This window comes from Dermacentor albipictus, chromosome 3, assembly GCF_038994185.2.
Source record: "Dermacentor albipictus isolate Rhodes 1998 colony chromosome 3, USDA_Dalb.pri_finalv2, whole genome shotgun sequence".
Lineage (NCBI taxonomy): Eukaryota > Metazoa > Arthropoda > Arachnida > Ixodida > Ixodidae > Dermacentor > Dermacentor albipictus.
In genome coordinates, this window is record NC_091823.1 from 13,428,070 (window position 1) to 13,444,446 (window position 16,377).

Below are 16,377 nucleotides of genomic sequence, written 5' to 3' on the forward strand. Positions count from 1 at the left end.
GAGATGCAATTGAGAGAAAGGCAGGGAGACTAACAAAGTTTTCATAAAATATTTATCCTCAACTTGTTCATTTCATGGCCTTTACATATTTCACATCTGCCGCATGCACTTCTTTGTTGGTTTCAAACTGATATAGTTCTAAAGTTCGTGTGCTACTTCCTTTACTTGTTAAATATAAAAAAAACATGGAAGCATTGATATCAGTTATTTTGGGCAGAATTTTTTAGGCATACGAGTACATTTTTTTTATTTAAAAATATATATTATACTTGTCTTGGCAGTGCGCAGCGTTCAAGAATTTGTTCAGCATCTTTGGCAATGGCAACGCAGTTATTATTAATGTTTAACGTATTTTATCCCTCGAAAAATTATATAAGGAGGAGACCGAGCTACAAAGTGAGCACCCCCCCCCCCCCTCGAACGAAATTTCTGGCTACGCCACTGGTGGGACCCACCCTCTATACGATCGAAATTCTCGGTCGCGAATGGCTCTTTCGCGCGAGGTGCGGAAGGGAGCATCGTGGTTGAGCAATTAGATTGCGATGGTAAGTGTCCCGTATGATTGGACTATTAGAAAATCCCAAATTTATTTCCAAGAAATAACCTGGGGCCGACTTCACAAAGCTTTTTGTACATAAGTGCTGTTTTTCATTGGCTGATCGCCTTCGCTAATAATATGTCTTACATCATTATTGGCTGGCACGAACGCTTTAAGCGTAAGAACGCTTTGTGAATACGGGCCCTGCTACATAGACGGTAAAAAAGTGCCGAGCTTCACCACTTTCACGCTTGGAAAAGCACTTTTATGTAGCACGGATTGAGCAACAGAAACTAAGCTGTCTCGGGAGTTTTTCATGTCGCTCGACAATTTTCTCATTGACACTTTTAATCTGATTTGAGAATTAAGACCAATTATCTGGTTAGGCTGAATGAAAAAAAAAATTTAGTATTTCCAAACGGCGGCAAAGAACATTACCTTGATTCTGCCCTGCGACGTGGCATTCACTATCTTCACACTGGCTAAAGTTAGCTGAGACACCCTGTATATCTTGCGTAAAAAAGTGTGCATCTTAGCTGATTCTGATTTAAGAAAATGTAGGTAGCGTGATGTTGCGAATTTAATCTTACTGATAACGAAGGCATGTACCAAGCGGAGGAGTTCGACCTCTTTTAGTCCGCCATGTTTATTGCAAACTCACCCTAGAAGGCGCAGGGTGTAATCAACTCTGATGAGTGTATGTAGGGTAGATGTGTTGAGCCGCTTGCATCGAATATGTAAACCAAGCACCCGGAGCCTGTCCACTCTTGTAACAGGGTTGTAGTTTAGGATGACCTGTATATTAGATACGTGTTTTTCGGCCCCTCAGTGGGATGGCCGGAGAAGTAGCTAGGATTTTTGACGGAAACATATGAGATTCATAGCCCCTGCATGAGCTACGACCGTGTTTGCTTCAGCTCGCAGAGTGTCCAGTCGTCCAAAGAGTGATGTCGTCAGCATAGAGCGAAAACATGAAATCAGCAATAGATTGCAATGCTCGCACCATCGGCATCGCAGAGACATTAAAGTGGGGAGAACATTGAAGCATGGGGGCGTGCCGTACGTAGCTGCCCAAAGAGTATGAGGGGGATTGCTCTGTGCCTATATGTTGCGGTGCGGTTGGCTAACAAGGTACCTATGTAGTCATAGGTCTTTCCCTCAACCCCAATAAGATTACGCTCTCAGAGGATGGCGAAATGTGAAACGTTATTGAAGGCGTCGTGGAGGTCCAGACTCATAATTGAGTATCTAGACTTTACTGGGTGTAATGACGTCTTGGCATGAGAGAGATTTTCGAAAACCCACCGTTTCTGGTGGATAGAGATTGTTGCCTTCCATGTCTTTATACTGGGTCGGTTGAGGATGACGTGTTCAAGTGTTTTGCCGAGACAAGAGGTTAGTGATATATAGGCCTGATATTAGAAGTGCTCAATGGTTTGTTTGGCTTTGGGATGAAAATTACTCTGGCATCTTTCCACGAACTAGGGAGGAAGCCAGTGGCAAAGCAGTGATTGAGGTACGCCGTGATGGCTGTGGCAGAGTTGTCTAGACTGAGGAGTAATTTGTTGTTAATAGGGTTGGGTCCTGCTGCTGACATGGCATAGCGTACCTCTGCTTCCGTGATAGTGGCGCTTTGTAGCCGCTTCTTGGGTTCCCCAGTGTAACTTGGGATGTCATGCTGCTGAGTGGGAGGTAGGTGTTTATGGCAGAGGTTTATGGCAGTTTGTTGATGCTGTGGTTGTGGTGTGTGCGCGATGTGGAAAGGTCTAATAAATGCCGCAAGAGTTGCCGTGTGCGCTTGTTGTCGAGGTTGCCATACGAGCTTTCGCATACCTGGCTCCACTGCTGGCAAACCAGTTGTGCGGCGTACTTTTGGATCTGGAGGTCTAATTCGGCAATACTGAGTTCGCTGAGCAATTATGAGTTCAAATGTTCACTGAAACACTCGGTATATGTTCGCGTGCGTGTCTATCGGGCGTCTTTTATTTGCATCTTCTAAAGCTACCTTCTATGAATCTGTCTGGAGAGCGGCAATTGTTCTGCACCACAGATGACGTCAGAACGCGTTGAAAACCGCTGACACAGCCGTCTGGGAAGTTCCCTTTCGGTTAATGCGAAGAGCTTTGACTGTTCTGGCGTCTGCGTGCTCCCCCTGAGGTGTTCTTGCGGGCGCCGAGTATTCTGTGTCCCTTTACGGTGGGGCCTGCGTTTGCGGAGGTCGAGTTCTGCCTTTTGCTGGCACCGAGTATCTTGTGTCCGTGTATGGTTCGGCCTGTGACCACCGGCGTCGAAGCTTGACCTTTGGTGACAGTGAGTATTCTGCGTCCTTGTACGGTACGACCCGTGACTACCGGAGTCGAGTTTTCTCTTTTGCTGGCACCGTGTATTTTACGCCCCTGTACGGTAATGCCTACGACTTTCGGAGTCCATTTGCGTTGTCCGGATCCTATAGACTGTGCGTTTGCGGTCACTTCAGTGTAGTCTTCCTTTGCCTCGGACTTGGTGCCGCCAGGCGGCACTGTTGTTGTCCCTACATTGCTGACAATCTTCTCCTTTCCCAAACCTTTGATCATTTTGTCCACAAGGATGTCGGCAGCGTTGGTGTCGTGGCCAGTTAGGTCGGCCGGACCTCCGTTTTTAGCTTTCGGTGATGACGTCGTTTCGCCGCCCACGATAACAGTACCAGCGTGTTCAGAAGTGGTAGCGGCAGTCTTTCGAAAGCGCCCTCCTGAGCCGCTGGCCCTTGCTTTCCCTGAAGCAGTCTCCGGCGAAAGGTCAGCCGTTTCTGACACTGTCAACTCGTCATGCGTAGTGACGTCATCTCCGGCACCTTGATGCGTTGATGGACGCCGTTTCAACGTAGAGGCCGTTTCGTCGCTAGAGCTTGTTTCGAAGTTAATGTCACCCATCGTGCCAGCACTGGTGGTGGTCCTTTTCCGTCTCGGAACATATCTCTTCCGCTCGTATCTCTCTGTTCCAGTGGACTCTATGGCCAAGTCATCGGTCGGCGACGTCTTCCATCTCGTTGACAGTGTGCGCTTCCGTTTCGCCTTGTAGCGCTTCCTCGGTCCTTCTCTGCTTTCAAAACCCGTCGTGTCATCAACCGCTGCCGTTGAGTGAGGCACGTCGTCATCGTTGCCCTGCGTGGAGACCACTTTCTTACGCTTGGTGGTACGCAGGGTTATCATAGTCGCGGCGATTTCGCGCTCCTCGTCGTTCGCCAGCGTGTCGCCTGGTGATTTCGGTGGTAAGGAAGCTCGGACGCCTCCGCCCTGATTTTCCTGTGATCCGGCCGCGAGGTCCTCAGCAGCGTTCGAGTCGGCTTCGTCTACGATGACCTCGGTGACTTGGTGGCTGTCGGACCCTGATGAAAAAAAAAGAACAATACAAGGAGCTATGACGACCTGACACAGAGGGAGAATCTTAGGTTGCTAAAGCGTCACGTGACACCATAACTTCGACCTTTATTCGCAGTTTCATTTTTGAGCAGTCAATTTTAACCTATAAAACAATATTTGTTTCTTTTATTCTTGACAGAATACTACATTTACAAAAAAAAAACGAGATTCCGGGAATACCTGTTTACACCACGCTCAAAGCAGCGACGGCTGCAAAACATTTTCAACTATTTACGTAACCTAATAGAAAAGCGTTTGCACAGTATTCGCCGTGAATTTTAGTCTCGGTCGCTAACCGTAAATGTTTGGCGCAGGCATTGCGCGAGGTGTGTGTGTGCGTGCGTGCGTGCGTGCGTGTGTGTGTGTGTGTGCGCGCGCGTGCGTGCGTGCGTGTGTGTGTGTGTGTGTGTGTGTTTGTGTGTGTGTGCGCGCGCGTGTGTGTGTGTGTGTGTGTGTGTGTGTGTGTGTGTGTGTGTGTGTGTGTGTGTGTGTGTGTGTGTGTGTGTGTGTGTGTGTGTGTGTGTGTGTGTGTGTGTGTGTGTGTGTGTGTGTGTGTGTGTGTGTGAAACTCGTTTTTCCCCAAAATTCTCAGTTCGAATGTAGCAAGTTACAGTAGTTTCATAGCGCCATGTGCCTATATGACACTTTCATTGAGTTTTGCAATTGTGTGCTGCGATACCAGAACAGGATGTGCCTGCCACGTCTATGAAATAATATTTAACTCATAATCATTGTCGGTGTGTTATAGTTAACGGCACACTTTAGAGTTATACCTTGTTAAGCTAGATTGACACAATAAGCTTTCAGAATACCAACTAGACCAAGGTGGGTGGCGATGTCACGCTGAAGTCGCTAAAGGGATTTCACTTATTGCGGTAGCAATCATACGGACACTCCGTGCATATTTCTACCGCCATTGCGGTGTTGCCATGCGGTTGCGTATAAAATACAAATAGGATAACATCGCGGTCGCGCCAATTATGCTGTAGGTGCGAGGGAAAGAATGCGAGCCTTGTAATTTGGGAGCACCTATCGGTGCAGCTTGCTACGAGATTAGTTTCCACTGCCGCAATCCTAATTAAATTAATTCATCCACTTATTGTTTCAGATGAAGAGCCGCTGCGAAACACAGAGACGACGTACGTTGGTGAGCGCTGAGCAGTCATTGAACGAATGCGCGAAGAGAAGTTGTGCGTACAACAGCGCGATAGTTTGGCTGCATGAAACGGGAAGCTTGCCTAAGTGCGTGTACGCACGCACGCACTGTAAGCAATAAAAACAAACTCGATAACTATTTGTGTATGTGATATTTGATCTCGAGATCTTCGATGACACCGTTGTGTTAGCAATTAAAAAGGCAGACTCACTAATAGGCTTGCTTCTCACACAGAAGATCTCTGTGTTGACTGCCGCAGGTCAAAAGATAATTTATTATACTTCGCGGCTTGCTTGAAATAGAATTAGTGCAGAGAACATTCCCAGCAGCATTTATTTATTTATTTATTTATTTATTTATTTATTTATTTATTTATTTATTTATTTATTTACCGTGTGACTTCATGCTGGGTTTAACATAAAGTTTTTAGCAGGAGTGGGCAATGAGTCATACACGTTGTTATAAAATAACTGCACAAATTGAGTGTACCAATTGCAGTTACAAACGTCTCGCACTAGACCTGATGACGTCACAAATTTTTTAATCCTCCGTACGGGCTATAGTCGTTACTCTATCAATAAAAGAATATTCCATTGCGCTCGGATGTAAGCAAAATGTATGCTGCAAAATTTTTAGAACGTCCCATGCATATAAATAGCTGCAGTTTCACTCGAAAGGCGAAGCATTGATTGCGATAGCACATTATTAGACCGCTATCCGCAGTAAGGTTAGCAGTTTTATTAGCTGCATAAACCGCTGTAAACATTCTCTTACTAACTAAATTAACGAGCGTGGTGCCACGGGCGCATAGGCAGACGAATACCTCTCACTCGACGAGCGCGGACACTCGCTGTCAGAACGCTGGGCGCGATGAAGAGCGGCAGCAGCAGCGAGCGAATTTCCCTTCGTACTGCCTCTCGCTCCAACGCGAACTAGGTGCGCGAGAACAGAGCCCACACGAAGCCATCAGCTGTCGGGAGTCGGCCAGCCACGGAACCCACCGCGTACTACCTCCGATATGAGCGCGACTATACGCTGAGCCCGCGCCACGCGCACTGGTGGCCGGCCCAGAAGCGAAGACGCGCGCAAGTCTCCTCGCTCAACACCTCCCCTCCCCCCTTGCGCGCCCGAGGACGTTGCCGCACCCAGCCACCATCCCTCTGGGTCTGGGCTCGGGCTCGCATGCTTTCCCTCGCACCTACGGCACAATGGGCGCGACCGCGATGTTATCGTATTTTGGATTTTATACGGAACCGCGCGGTAACACCGCGATGGCGGTAGAAATATGCACGGAGCGTCCACATGATTGCTACCGCAATAAGTGAAATCCCGTTAGAGCGAAGCTCACATTAACGATTTCTTTTTCAAATTAACGAACATTTCGAAAATCCCCACCAGTTCCTATTGGTTGAATGTAAACATCTTTCCCTACAACGAATTTCAGAATACCAAATTTTCAGAATAACGCACCGAATTTCATCGTCATCGTATCTTAATAAAATTTCACAATAACGTATTTTGGACGTAAGAATCAGCTCGCTACGGCACAAACAACGACAAATGCTCCGTATGTACCACTACCATCATCGTCAATATGCCTGCCTATATTTCTCTATGCTCCTGCCCTTTTTTAAACGCGCTTTTGCCCTATCGGCATCGCCTGCACTTGGAATCGCGCTGCTTTATTCTATGATCGCGCCTCGCCGGCCCACGCCGTCTTTGTTCCGTCAACCGGTACCTCGGCACGTTTGTCGGAGGGGTGTTTTGCTTGCTTTAAACGTTAGACGCTCGTTTCTACGTTCGCGATGAGCTCTGGAAGCAGCACGAAAGAAAAAGAGCGGGGGCATTTCTCTTTGCAAGAAAAGGTGGATATTCTTTCTCAAGTGACGCTGAAAAAAAAGCAAATTGACATTGCAAAAATGTGGGGGATTGCACCATTTCTTCAAATAAACGTGAGTTCATTTCCGAATACTCAGTGTTTTTTTTTTTCCGTGCTTCTGGACATTAGCGCTTTTGCGGATGTGTTCCCAGCAAAGGTAGCTGACTGCTTTTGTTGCATTTACGATTTTCCGTGAGAATAAGACCGTTATTCAATAGTACGATTTTTCAAAATAACGAAAAATTTTTAACGGTCCCTTGAGAGTCGCCGTATCGTGATTCGGCTGTAGAACGGACCAAATATACAAGGGAATAAATATCATAATATTCGCGTCCGCACTCTGACGTCGTCGGCACTATTTTCCGGCCCTTCATTTAACCGATTGCAATCAACCCTTTTACCGGCAAAAATAACAGCAGAGCCCTGAAAAGATTCTACCCGTCTGAGTAGACTTCGCGTTCCATGTCTTTAACGCTTGCGCATTGTTGCGATTTTCATGATAACGAGTTGTATATATTTACAGATCAGCAAGGCTACCGCAGGACACGCACTAAAATGTCCCTTTTAGGTGTCCGCTGTTTCTTTTAGTAATTATTCAAGAAATTTCAGCAAGTCTCGTTCTAAGTGTGCAAGAAAGCACTGTAAGGCTGAGAGCTACTGGCAAAGCGTAGATATCGTACATGCACAGACTTAGGTTTCTATAGATAACAAATTTCATTGTAACACTGTCGTAAATCGTGACTTATACTTGTTTCAACCGAATTATGTGTCAATCCGCATGGATCCCACGTTTAAAAATGAGGAAATCTCTTGTAAAACAGGTTCATTCAAGAATTCTTTTTTTTCCTAGATATATAAGACAGTTGAACCGAACATCTAAAAAAAAGTTCTATCTAATATGCCCAACGAGCTATTTGCGTCACTCGTTGTGATAATTTTGTATATAAATAAACGAATGCAACAAATAAATAAATGCAAAGCGTACAATGATGTAATAAAGACATGCATAAATATTTAATTATTTGCTCTCGTACGTTAATAGAAGTGCTAAAACGAAAGAAGCAAGAATAGAAAACAAAAAGAGCTGCCTAATCACTACAACTGCATCTGGTTTCTCTCTCCTGATGGCTCTTTGTCGTAAGTACACTATTCTGCACGTTTGAAAGTGCACAATGGACATCTACTGTCCGTGTGTTTTCTGCATTACGAATAGGCATTTCCATAACTAAATTTAACATATGCGTACATGGACACGGCGATCGCTAAAACTCACATGTCGCTATTCCAATTATCACTCCCACGTATAACACGACAACGACAGCCGAAGTTCCAAGCGCAGCAACACACCATTTCGTCAAAGTCCTGCGAAAATTGACAGAGAAGCAAGGAGGGGGGCGGGGGGGGGGGGAGGTAGTGCACCATGTGCGGCTGCCATATATGAACTTAGTGAAGATCAGCCTCTTAACAATGAATTAGCAAAAAAGGATGCCATGAGACACTTACGTTTTCGCTGAGCGATAACAATAAGACAGGAAGACAAAGAGGAAAATAGCATCGAGGTTCAAGACTCTCAAGTATTACGAGCACCAAACCAGCTAGCGTGGTTTGTTACTATATGCATATACTTACGACTCCCAGACGTCAGTTCAAGTGTCTCTGAAAAGCGGGCGAGCTTTTTTCATGCGGCTCGCGTTTCATGCTTGCTTGTCTATTTCTGTATAACATATCAGTACTTGTGCGAGACGTTTGTAACTGCAATTGGTATACTCTCAATTTGTGCAGTTATTTCACAGCAACGTGTATGACTCATTGCCCACTCCTGCTAAAAGCTTTATGCTAAACCCAGCATGCAGTCACTAAGTAAGTAAGTAGATAAATAAATAAATAAATAAATAAATAAATAAATAAATAAATAAATAAATAAATAAATAAATAAATAAATGCTAATGTTCTCTGCACTAATTCTATTTCAAGCAAGCCGCGAAGTATAAAAAATTATTTTTTGACCTGCGGCACAGAGATCTTCTGTGTGAGAAGCAAGCCTATTAGTGAGTCTGCCTTTTTAATTGCTAACACAATGGTGCCATCGAAGATTTCGAGATCAAATATCACATACACAAATAGTTATCGACTTCGTTTTTATTGTTTACAGTGCGTGCGTGCGTGCACGCATTTAGGCAAGCTTCCCGTTTCATGCAGCCAAACTATCGCGCTGTTGTACGCACAACTTCTCTTCGCGCATTCGTTCAATGACTGCTCAGCGCTCACCAACGTACGTCGTCTCTGTGTTTTGCAGCGGCTCTTCATCTGAAACAATAAGTGGATGAATTAATTTAATTAGGATTGCGGCAGTGGAAACTAATCTCGTCGCATGCTGCGCCGATAGGTGCTCCCAAATTACAAGTGCGTTGAACGCTCGAGAAAACTAGCGACGTGCTAATGGGACAACGAATACTCGCCAGGAACGAAAAAGAAAGAAGAAAAAAAAACGGATAAGTAAATCGCAACACGGCAGATTACGCTGAAAAGAGTATAATACAACAAAGGTATAAAGCATACGTTTTTGATATAGTTAAAAATTGCAAAAATAACCTGCGGCCAGTCGTTAATCACCAGCTGTATAGAAGTTGGCGGGATAAAGATATCAGCAGAAGAATGAGCGAAGACTATATGAAAGCGCACATTTCGCATAATAATGTTCTATATACATGTATACCTGTGCAATGTCATGCGTTACTTGCCGCCGTGTTTCGATCCTGGCAGCACTGGCCCGCTGCTAGTCGGCGCGGTGATTTCTGTCACAAGTTCTTTGCTTCAGTGTATCGCGAAATGAAAATACGCGTAAAGCTGCGCTCAAATTCTGTATTAGGAAGTATGGTAATCGTCGAACATTTTTTTTTCAATTTCTTATGGGAAAGTCAGTATTTAGACCATAACAAAGTAATGTCATAGCACGGAGTTTTAAAAAATCCTGAAGGCGAAAACAATGCACTGTACAAACAATGCACTGTCATCTCCTTGCAAGAGAAACGCACTTGCTCAAAACCAAGGAAGAGGAAGCGCTGACAATTCATATCGCGTGCGTTGAGTACAAAAATGACTGATGTCTAGAGATAAAAGAAACAAATGTCGCTCCGTTAGCATTGTTTGAATGATTGGTCCAACATATATTCAACTAAGCATTATTTTTATTCTTTCCTCTTTTTTATATGTTACACATGTTAAGAGTTAGTGCTCTACGAGGTGTGGTTTGTTTCTTGTTCAGAATTAGAAACACTCGCATTTCCCACACAAATATTTTAGTGCAAGTCTTGTTTTTATTACTATTACTTTTTAATGTTTGACAGACACACATTCTTGCCAGGTAAGATAGCCACCATCAAAAAAAGAAGAAAAAGAAACTACCAGCGTAAGCCCCGAGACCAGCCCCACGAAATCCAATAAGGTTGATGCAACTGATGAAGTTTTACCAACCACAACAGCACATCAGCGCTATATGTTACTGATGCGGGACAATATCCGTGTTGCCGAGCTTGCCGACACAGCTCCGCGTCAGCAACAGTGCGCTGAACCCTCTCAAAGAAAAAAACATACGCTGGCACTTTTTGGTAACAGTATATATCGCGACCTATAGACGCAGTGTGAAAAGGGTTTTACGAAATTACTTGAAAAAACAATACAATAACGCCAACGTCTTTAGTGAGAATACGCACCTGATGTAGTCTGCATGGCGACGCCCAAGCTTCTTCCTTGCTTCTTCCTTCTCTTCTCCTGCTAGGTAAGCTGATGATGACCATAAAGTCACTGGCACCTACCTGAATGCTGCCAACACTAGGAAAATTTCCCTAAAAATAGGGTGTTTAGGTCTTGTTTAGTGAGGTAGGGGAAATTTGTCAAGATATAACGAAATATTGCACTGAGGCATTGAAAGTGTTGAAAGACTGACGTGGCGGCAAGTTTGTATTTCAGTCAGCACACATCACCTGGGCATCAGCATGCGAAGTATAACTTTGATCGCACTGCCAGTGCAGTGAACGCATCTCGCCAAGTAAACGCGTCAGGCTGCAGGTGCCCTGGAGTTTGTAAGGATCAGCACTACTACTGAGATTTCGCTGTTCGTACCTCTAGCCGTGCTACCGATGTCTCTGTATACAATCTGAATGAAATATTTACCTCGCTGTAACCAGCGAAACAAATGTAAGCTGCAACACCAAACAAGGCAGCATAGGCGAACCTGGGCGTTAGCGGTCACATATCGCCGGGCGCGACAATGCAGTCGTAGCGTTGGACACCTGACTACGCACACGTGTACTAAAATTTTCCCATAACCGCCCATAGGCAGAGCAAGCTTGGGCAGAGTTGCCATGTGTTTGGGCGAGTTTGGCCATAGAATAAATGCAGAAATTGCCCCCATAACTGTGTGCTTCATCGCAAATGACGTGTAACCACGTAAGTGTTGTGGTGCTACGTTAGTACAGGGCGCCCCAAAAGAAGACTATTAACATATCTTAGACTGGTGTCATGAAGGGGCACACATTTCTGAAACTGTTATATTCTGCAACGGAGGTACGGTGCCCAACTTCCTTGTAATTCGAATAAAAGTCCCTGTAATTTTGACACTACGCTTTATCTAAAAAACAAATTTGGACGACAACAAAGTATAAACCCGCTCACATCTTCTGTGAATATCCTAAGCAGGAATCATTTTTATTAGCATAAGAACTTGAACTCGGCGTCATTTCAGCTTGGAGTCAATGACTTCATTACAGAAATAAGTTTAAACTATAACGTTTGTAGTCTATTTTCCTAATACAAAACAAAAAAATTATCTTTACAGAAACCATACTGACAAACTGACAACAATAGTTTTCATAAATCTAGGGAATTCTAGGGTTTATTTTTATCCATAATGGGGGAAAACTGACTTCGGAGGTTGACAGCACTGATGCCCACTAAGGAGGATTGACCAGGAATCGGGCAGAATTTGGATGCGTGTTAAGTGAATAAAAACAAAAATCTATAATTTTGACGAATTAGATGGAGTGAGTACAATACAAGACGATTTAGTAAACACTAATTCTGGTAGTGCGCACGAAAAGAAAGAAATATATACACACATATATTAATAAAAAGGACAATGACCGAAGAATGAAATTATCAATGCAGGCCACTAAGGCACCGCTGCAGTCCTCTCTATCTAACGCCACACCTAGAATGCCTAGCAACGAGACAAAGATGCTTTCAACATTTGTAGATCAGTCGACTGACACTACTCCGCTAGTCCAACCAGGCGACGATGAGCTCTCTTATTCAGACACCATTAGTGTCACAGATATGGAGCTTGACACTCGTGCTCCCAAACGCATGAGATCCCGATTTCTACGATAATGAAAAAAAAATATCAGCCGTCTCCAACGATAAAAGAAAGTATTCGAAAGGCGGCAGTTTCCGCTGCAGTGCGATCAACACCATTGGACAGTTGAAAGTACTGCAGAGTAACTGTCGCTCTATATTCCCAGATTTAACAGATTTATTTTGCCTATCTAATCAACTTAACCCAGATGTCATACATGTTCAAAAAACTTGGCTTTTACGAGAGAAACATTTTCATTTGAGAGGTTTTTGGCCTTTTCGATTAGATCGACACTCCCGAGGTGGAGGATTACTGATACTAGTCTCCAGTAAAATTTGTCACAAGGCAAAAATTTCTTTTCATATCATGGACTCCCATTGCGAAATTTTGGCAATAGATTTATGTCTCCCAGTGTATCACCCATCTTCAATTATAAATTATTTCCCCGCCGGTGTGCAAAGTACGCGTGAACTTGATAGGGCTGTGGCTGCCTGTAGAAAAGAAATTTTGTTCGCAGGGGATTTTAATTCGTATCACGTGTCGTGGGGGCTAAAAACAGATTTCTGTGGTAAGCGACTATGGGCGTGGAATAGTGATAGTCACCTTTCATGTCAGAACACAGGACAAGTAACGTTTGCTAGAGGTCACTTTCGTTCGGCGTTAGATTTAACATTTTGTAGCGCTGGCATCAATGTTTCGCCGTGGTTAGCGGTTGACTCAGCAACCAACAGTGATAATCTTCCTGTGTCATTCGAAATAATTTGTCCAATAACATCTTTAGAATACCAGGCATGCACATTTGTGAACCACAATAAATTTAAGACTTCCATGCGTTCAACCGTTTTGAAGCTTGCCAATGCCAATGATAAGGAAATCGCTTCAACCATTTGCTCTTTTCTGAAGGGTTCCCGGGAGAAAGCTGAATTTGTCATCCCTTCGGCTAAAGGCACCGCTTGTCGTTGGCGGAATGAGTGTACGCGAGACTATAGAAAAAGAAAAGCCACTTGGAAGATGCTTCCGCATAATCAGTGCCAGACGAATTGGAGAAATTAACAGTTGCACGCTGGTGTATTTAAGCGTACTGTTAATCAGCCAAAGATGGATACGATATTAGGCATTACGATTATCTATCAAATTAAAAAAAGTACGCGTGCTTTACTCGCATTTATTCGTGCTAAGAAGGTGCTAGCAACGCACTTAGCATTAGACTCGATCGTTTTGACCCCGCGAAGATTGAGCGCCCCCCTAGAAGAGATTGCCAAAGGCTGAGAAAATCGATTTACGGCCCGGCTTCCGGCTATTCATATTACGTTAGATCCTTCGAATGGCTTCACTCCATTTTTTCTATCTGAGCTAAATGTGACTGCACTATGCCTGCCGAATACAACCCCTGGCCCTGACGGAGTCACAAATGCGATGTTAAAATTATTGTTAGAGGAATCGCCTAACGTTCTTTTAGACCTCGTAAACTATTTAATTGAAGATGCTTGCATTCCGTTGCAATGGAAGCTTGCCAAATTTATTAATTTGTTTAATAAACAAGGGGGAGGGTATGTATGGAGACCATTAGGCCCATTGCGCTTACGTCAAACGTAGTAAAGTAAATTGAGAGGCTTCTACACCTCCAAGTCACGAAATTTTTTATGATAATTCCATTCTTAGTCACTGTCAGATCGGTTTCAGGGTCGGCTGCTCCATCGGGCATGCCCACGTCGACTTGGAAAGCCGAATGCAACTCGCTCGATGTCATAAGCAATACGCGGCCTTAATGACGCTCGATATCGCTAAAGCATGCGATACCGTAGAGCACACTATACTGATAAATCAGTTAACATCCTGTGGTGTTCCTGGTTATATAGTAGCGTCGATTCACTCATTTTTAGGTGAAAGAGAACTATATTGCTCTAAAAGCGGCTTTATTCTTCTAGGTACAAACAAACGAGAGGCGTACCGTAAGGCTCAGTCCTTTCCCCCGTGCTTTTTAATATTCTCATGAGCACACTTCCCTGTCATCAAGAAGTAACTACTCATGTCTATGCCGGCGATATTGCGTTTTGCGCATCTGCAAACGACATCCACACGGTATAACAACGGCTGCAAACTTACCTTTGCGCTCTCGAGAAGTGGTTAGATGTTAATTCGTTTTTACTCAGTGCCAGCAAGTGTTCTATTCTCGTTTTCCCGATACATGACGCAGTGCACATATCATTGTCTTGCCTCTTTCAAGGCATAGGTACAGTCTGTTAAATACTTTGGAATTATTTAATACGCCTATCTCAACTGGTGCCCGCACATACAGATCATGTGACTGGAAAATGTACCCGTGCAATTGGCATGTTGCCTAGGCTGAGCAATCGTAGAATAGGATTGAGAAGAGATACACTCCTAATGATATATCGTATGTACGTTCGCTGTATATTAGAATTTGGTTGCGTGCTCTCCTCTGGAGCTCCAGCGTACAAGTCCCGTCCTCGAATACTCTTAAAAAGAGAAGCATTACGTTTGTGTTTGGGTCTTCCTAAATTTGTTGCAAATGTTGTTCTTTATCTAGAATCCAGTTTTCCTCTTCTTTCGCATAGGTTCCGTCTTTTGACATTGCAGACGTTCTTGAGAAATTATGAATTACCGCTGCGACATTCATAAACAATATTTCACAGCCTGCGCTATATTTTGGTGTCATGTGACCGCGATTACATACTCTGCAAATTACGTTCGTGCAATAGTTACTTGATTCTTTGGACGTGCGCATATGCGATATACCTCCAATTCCCGACAGAGCTGTTACAACGGATATTCAATTCGATGAATTTTTTTTCTAATAACGCAAAATTACTTCCACATCGTATTCAAGACGGTATATTACAAGATCATCTGCAGAACCTTCAAACAAGCATCGTAATTGCGACAGATGCTTCGCAATGTGAAGAAAAGTCAGGTGTATACGAATATTTTCCCCGATTCTCGATTGGACATTTTCTCTTCGGCTGCCAGATTTCATCCCGACCTTTTTAGCCGAATTCATGGCAGTCATGCTGGCATTACGCAAATTAGGACCATGAATTACGTCAGCCGTGATAATCACTGATTCATTATCATTGAGCTCAATCCTTACTGCTTCTCGGTATTGTCGTGTAATGAGGACGTTTCATTCATGGTAGCTGGGTACATGAGAAGCACGCGTTTAATTTGAGTGCCTTGCAATAAAGGTATAATTATAAATGAAATTGCAGATTATCTTGCCAAGACATCGATAAGTGACCCGATTCTCCCTCATACTCCTTTTGACTGTTCATGCCACTGCTGCTAGATTTCTCAGGATGTCATTATGCAGGCAGTATATTAGGCTTCGCAATTACCAACTCTTTGGATTAACGACATCTTCTATACTCTTGGCCCAGATATTTTTTTCCAAACACGAAAAACTGAAGTGTCCATCACGAGGCTGCGCTGCCGTATACCAACGTTGAACTTCTATCTACACAGGTCTGGTCTGGCCGCTCGCCATCACGCTCATTCTGTTGCGAAGCAGAGACTACAGATAATTTCTTCTTGTCTTGCAGGCGTTTTTCTGTTACAAGAAAACGTTTACTAGAAATCCTGCTGAATATATCGGTGCCTGTGATCCTATCTTTTGGAGCCTCCATTATTGGGCTCAGTCACAGAAATGTTTGCTTGGCAGTCCTAAATTTCCTAATTGAAAGCAATCGATCGCCATGTTAGACTGAGCGTCCCCCCTCCCCATCATAGCTTTCTTTTATTATTTATCTATATATAATTTAGGCATTATAATTAAAAATATATAAATAATTATTTAAATGCGCGGTTTTCTTCTGATTGCTTTCTTTCTCACACAGAAGAATTTAACTTTTTCAGTTCCAACGTTCAAATTGTTAACTCCCGTGTTTTTATACATCTTATTTAACCACCCGATTCATGACAATCCCCCACTGTGAGTATGCACCACAGCCACTCAGGAGAATAACAGCAGCAACAGTTAATGCGTTGACTAATCATATCGATTAGACTCACAAATGAAGATCTTGATGGCGATGC

At 43.7% G+C, this 16,377-nt stretch overlaps 1 protein-coding gene and 1 long non-coding RNA gene across 2 annotated transcripts; both read right to left on the reverse strand.

Annotated features, from left to right (window-relative positions):
- Positions 1 to 2,360: 2,360 nt before the first annotated feature.
- On the reverse strand, positions 2,361 to 8,385 carry LOC139046666 (mucin-19-like). The gene is made up of 2 exons (XM_070536567.1): positions 8,245 to 8,385; positions 2,361 to 3,902 (listed from the first exon to the last, which is right to left on the reverse strand). The coding sequence occupies exon 2, from the start codon at positions 3,724 to 3,726 to the stop codon at positions 2,647 to 2,649; it is 1,080 nt and encodes a 359-aa protein (XP_070392668.1). The 5' UTR covers positions 3,727 to 3,902; positions 8,245 to 8,385; the 3' UTR covers positions 2,361 to 2,646.
- A 125-nt stretch (positions 8,386 to 8,510) lies between these two features.
- LOC135898832 (uncharacterized) lies at positions 8,511 to 10,739 on the reverse strand. The gene is made up of 3 exons (XR_011513011.1): positions 10,685 to 10,739; positions 9,240 to 9,278; positions 8,511 to 8,627 (listed from the first exon to the last, which is right to left on the reverse strand). It is a non-coding gene; the product is annotated as an uncharacterized lncRNA (long non-coding RNA).
- Positions 10,740 to 16,377: the final 5,638 nt, after the last annotated feature.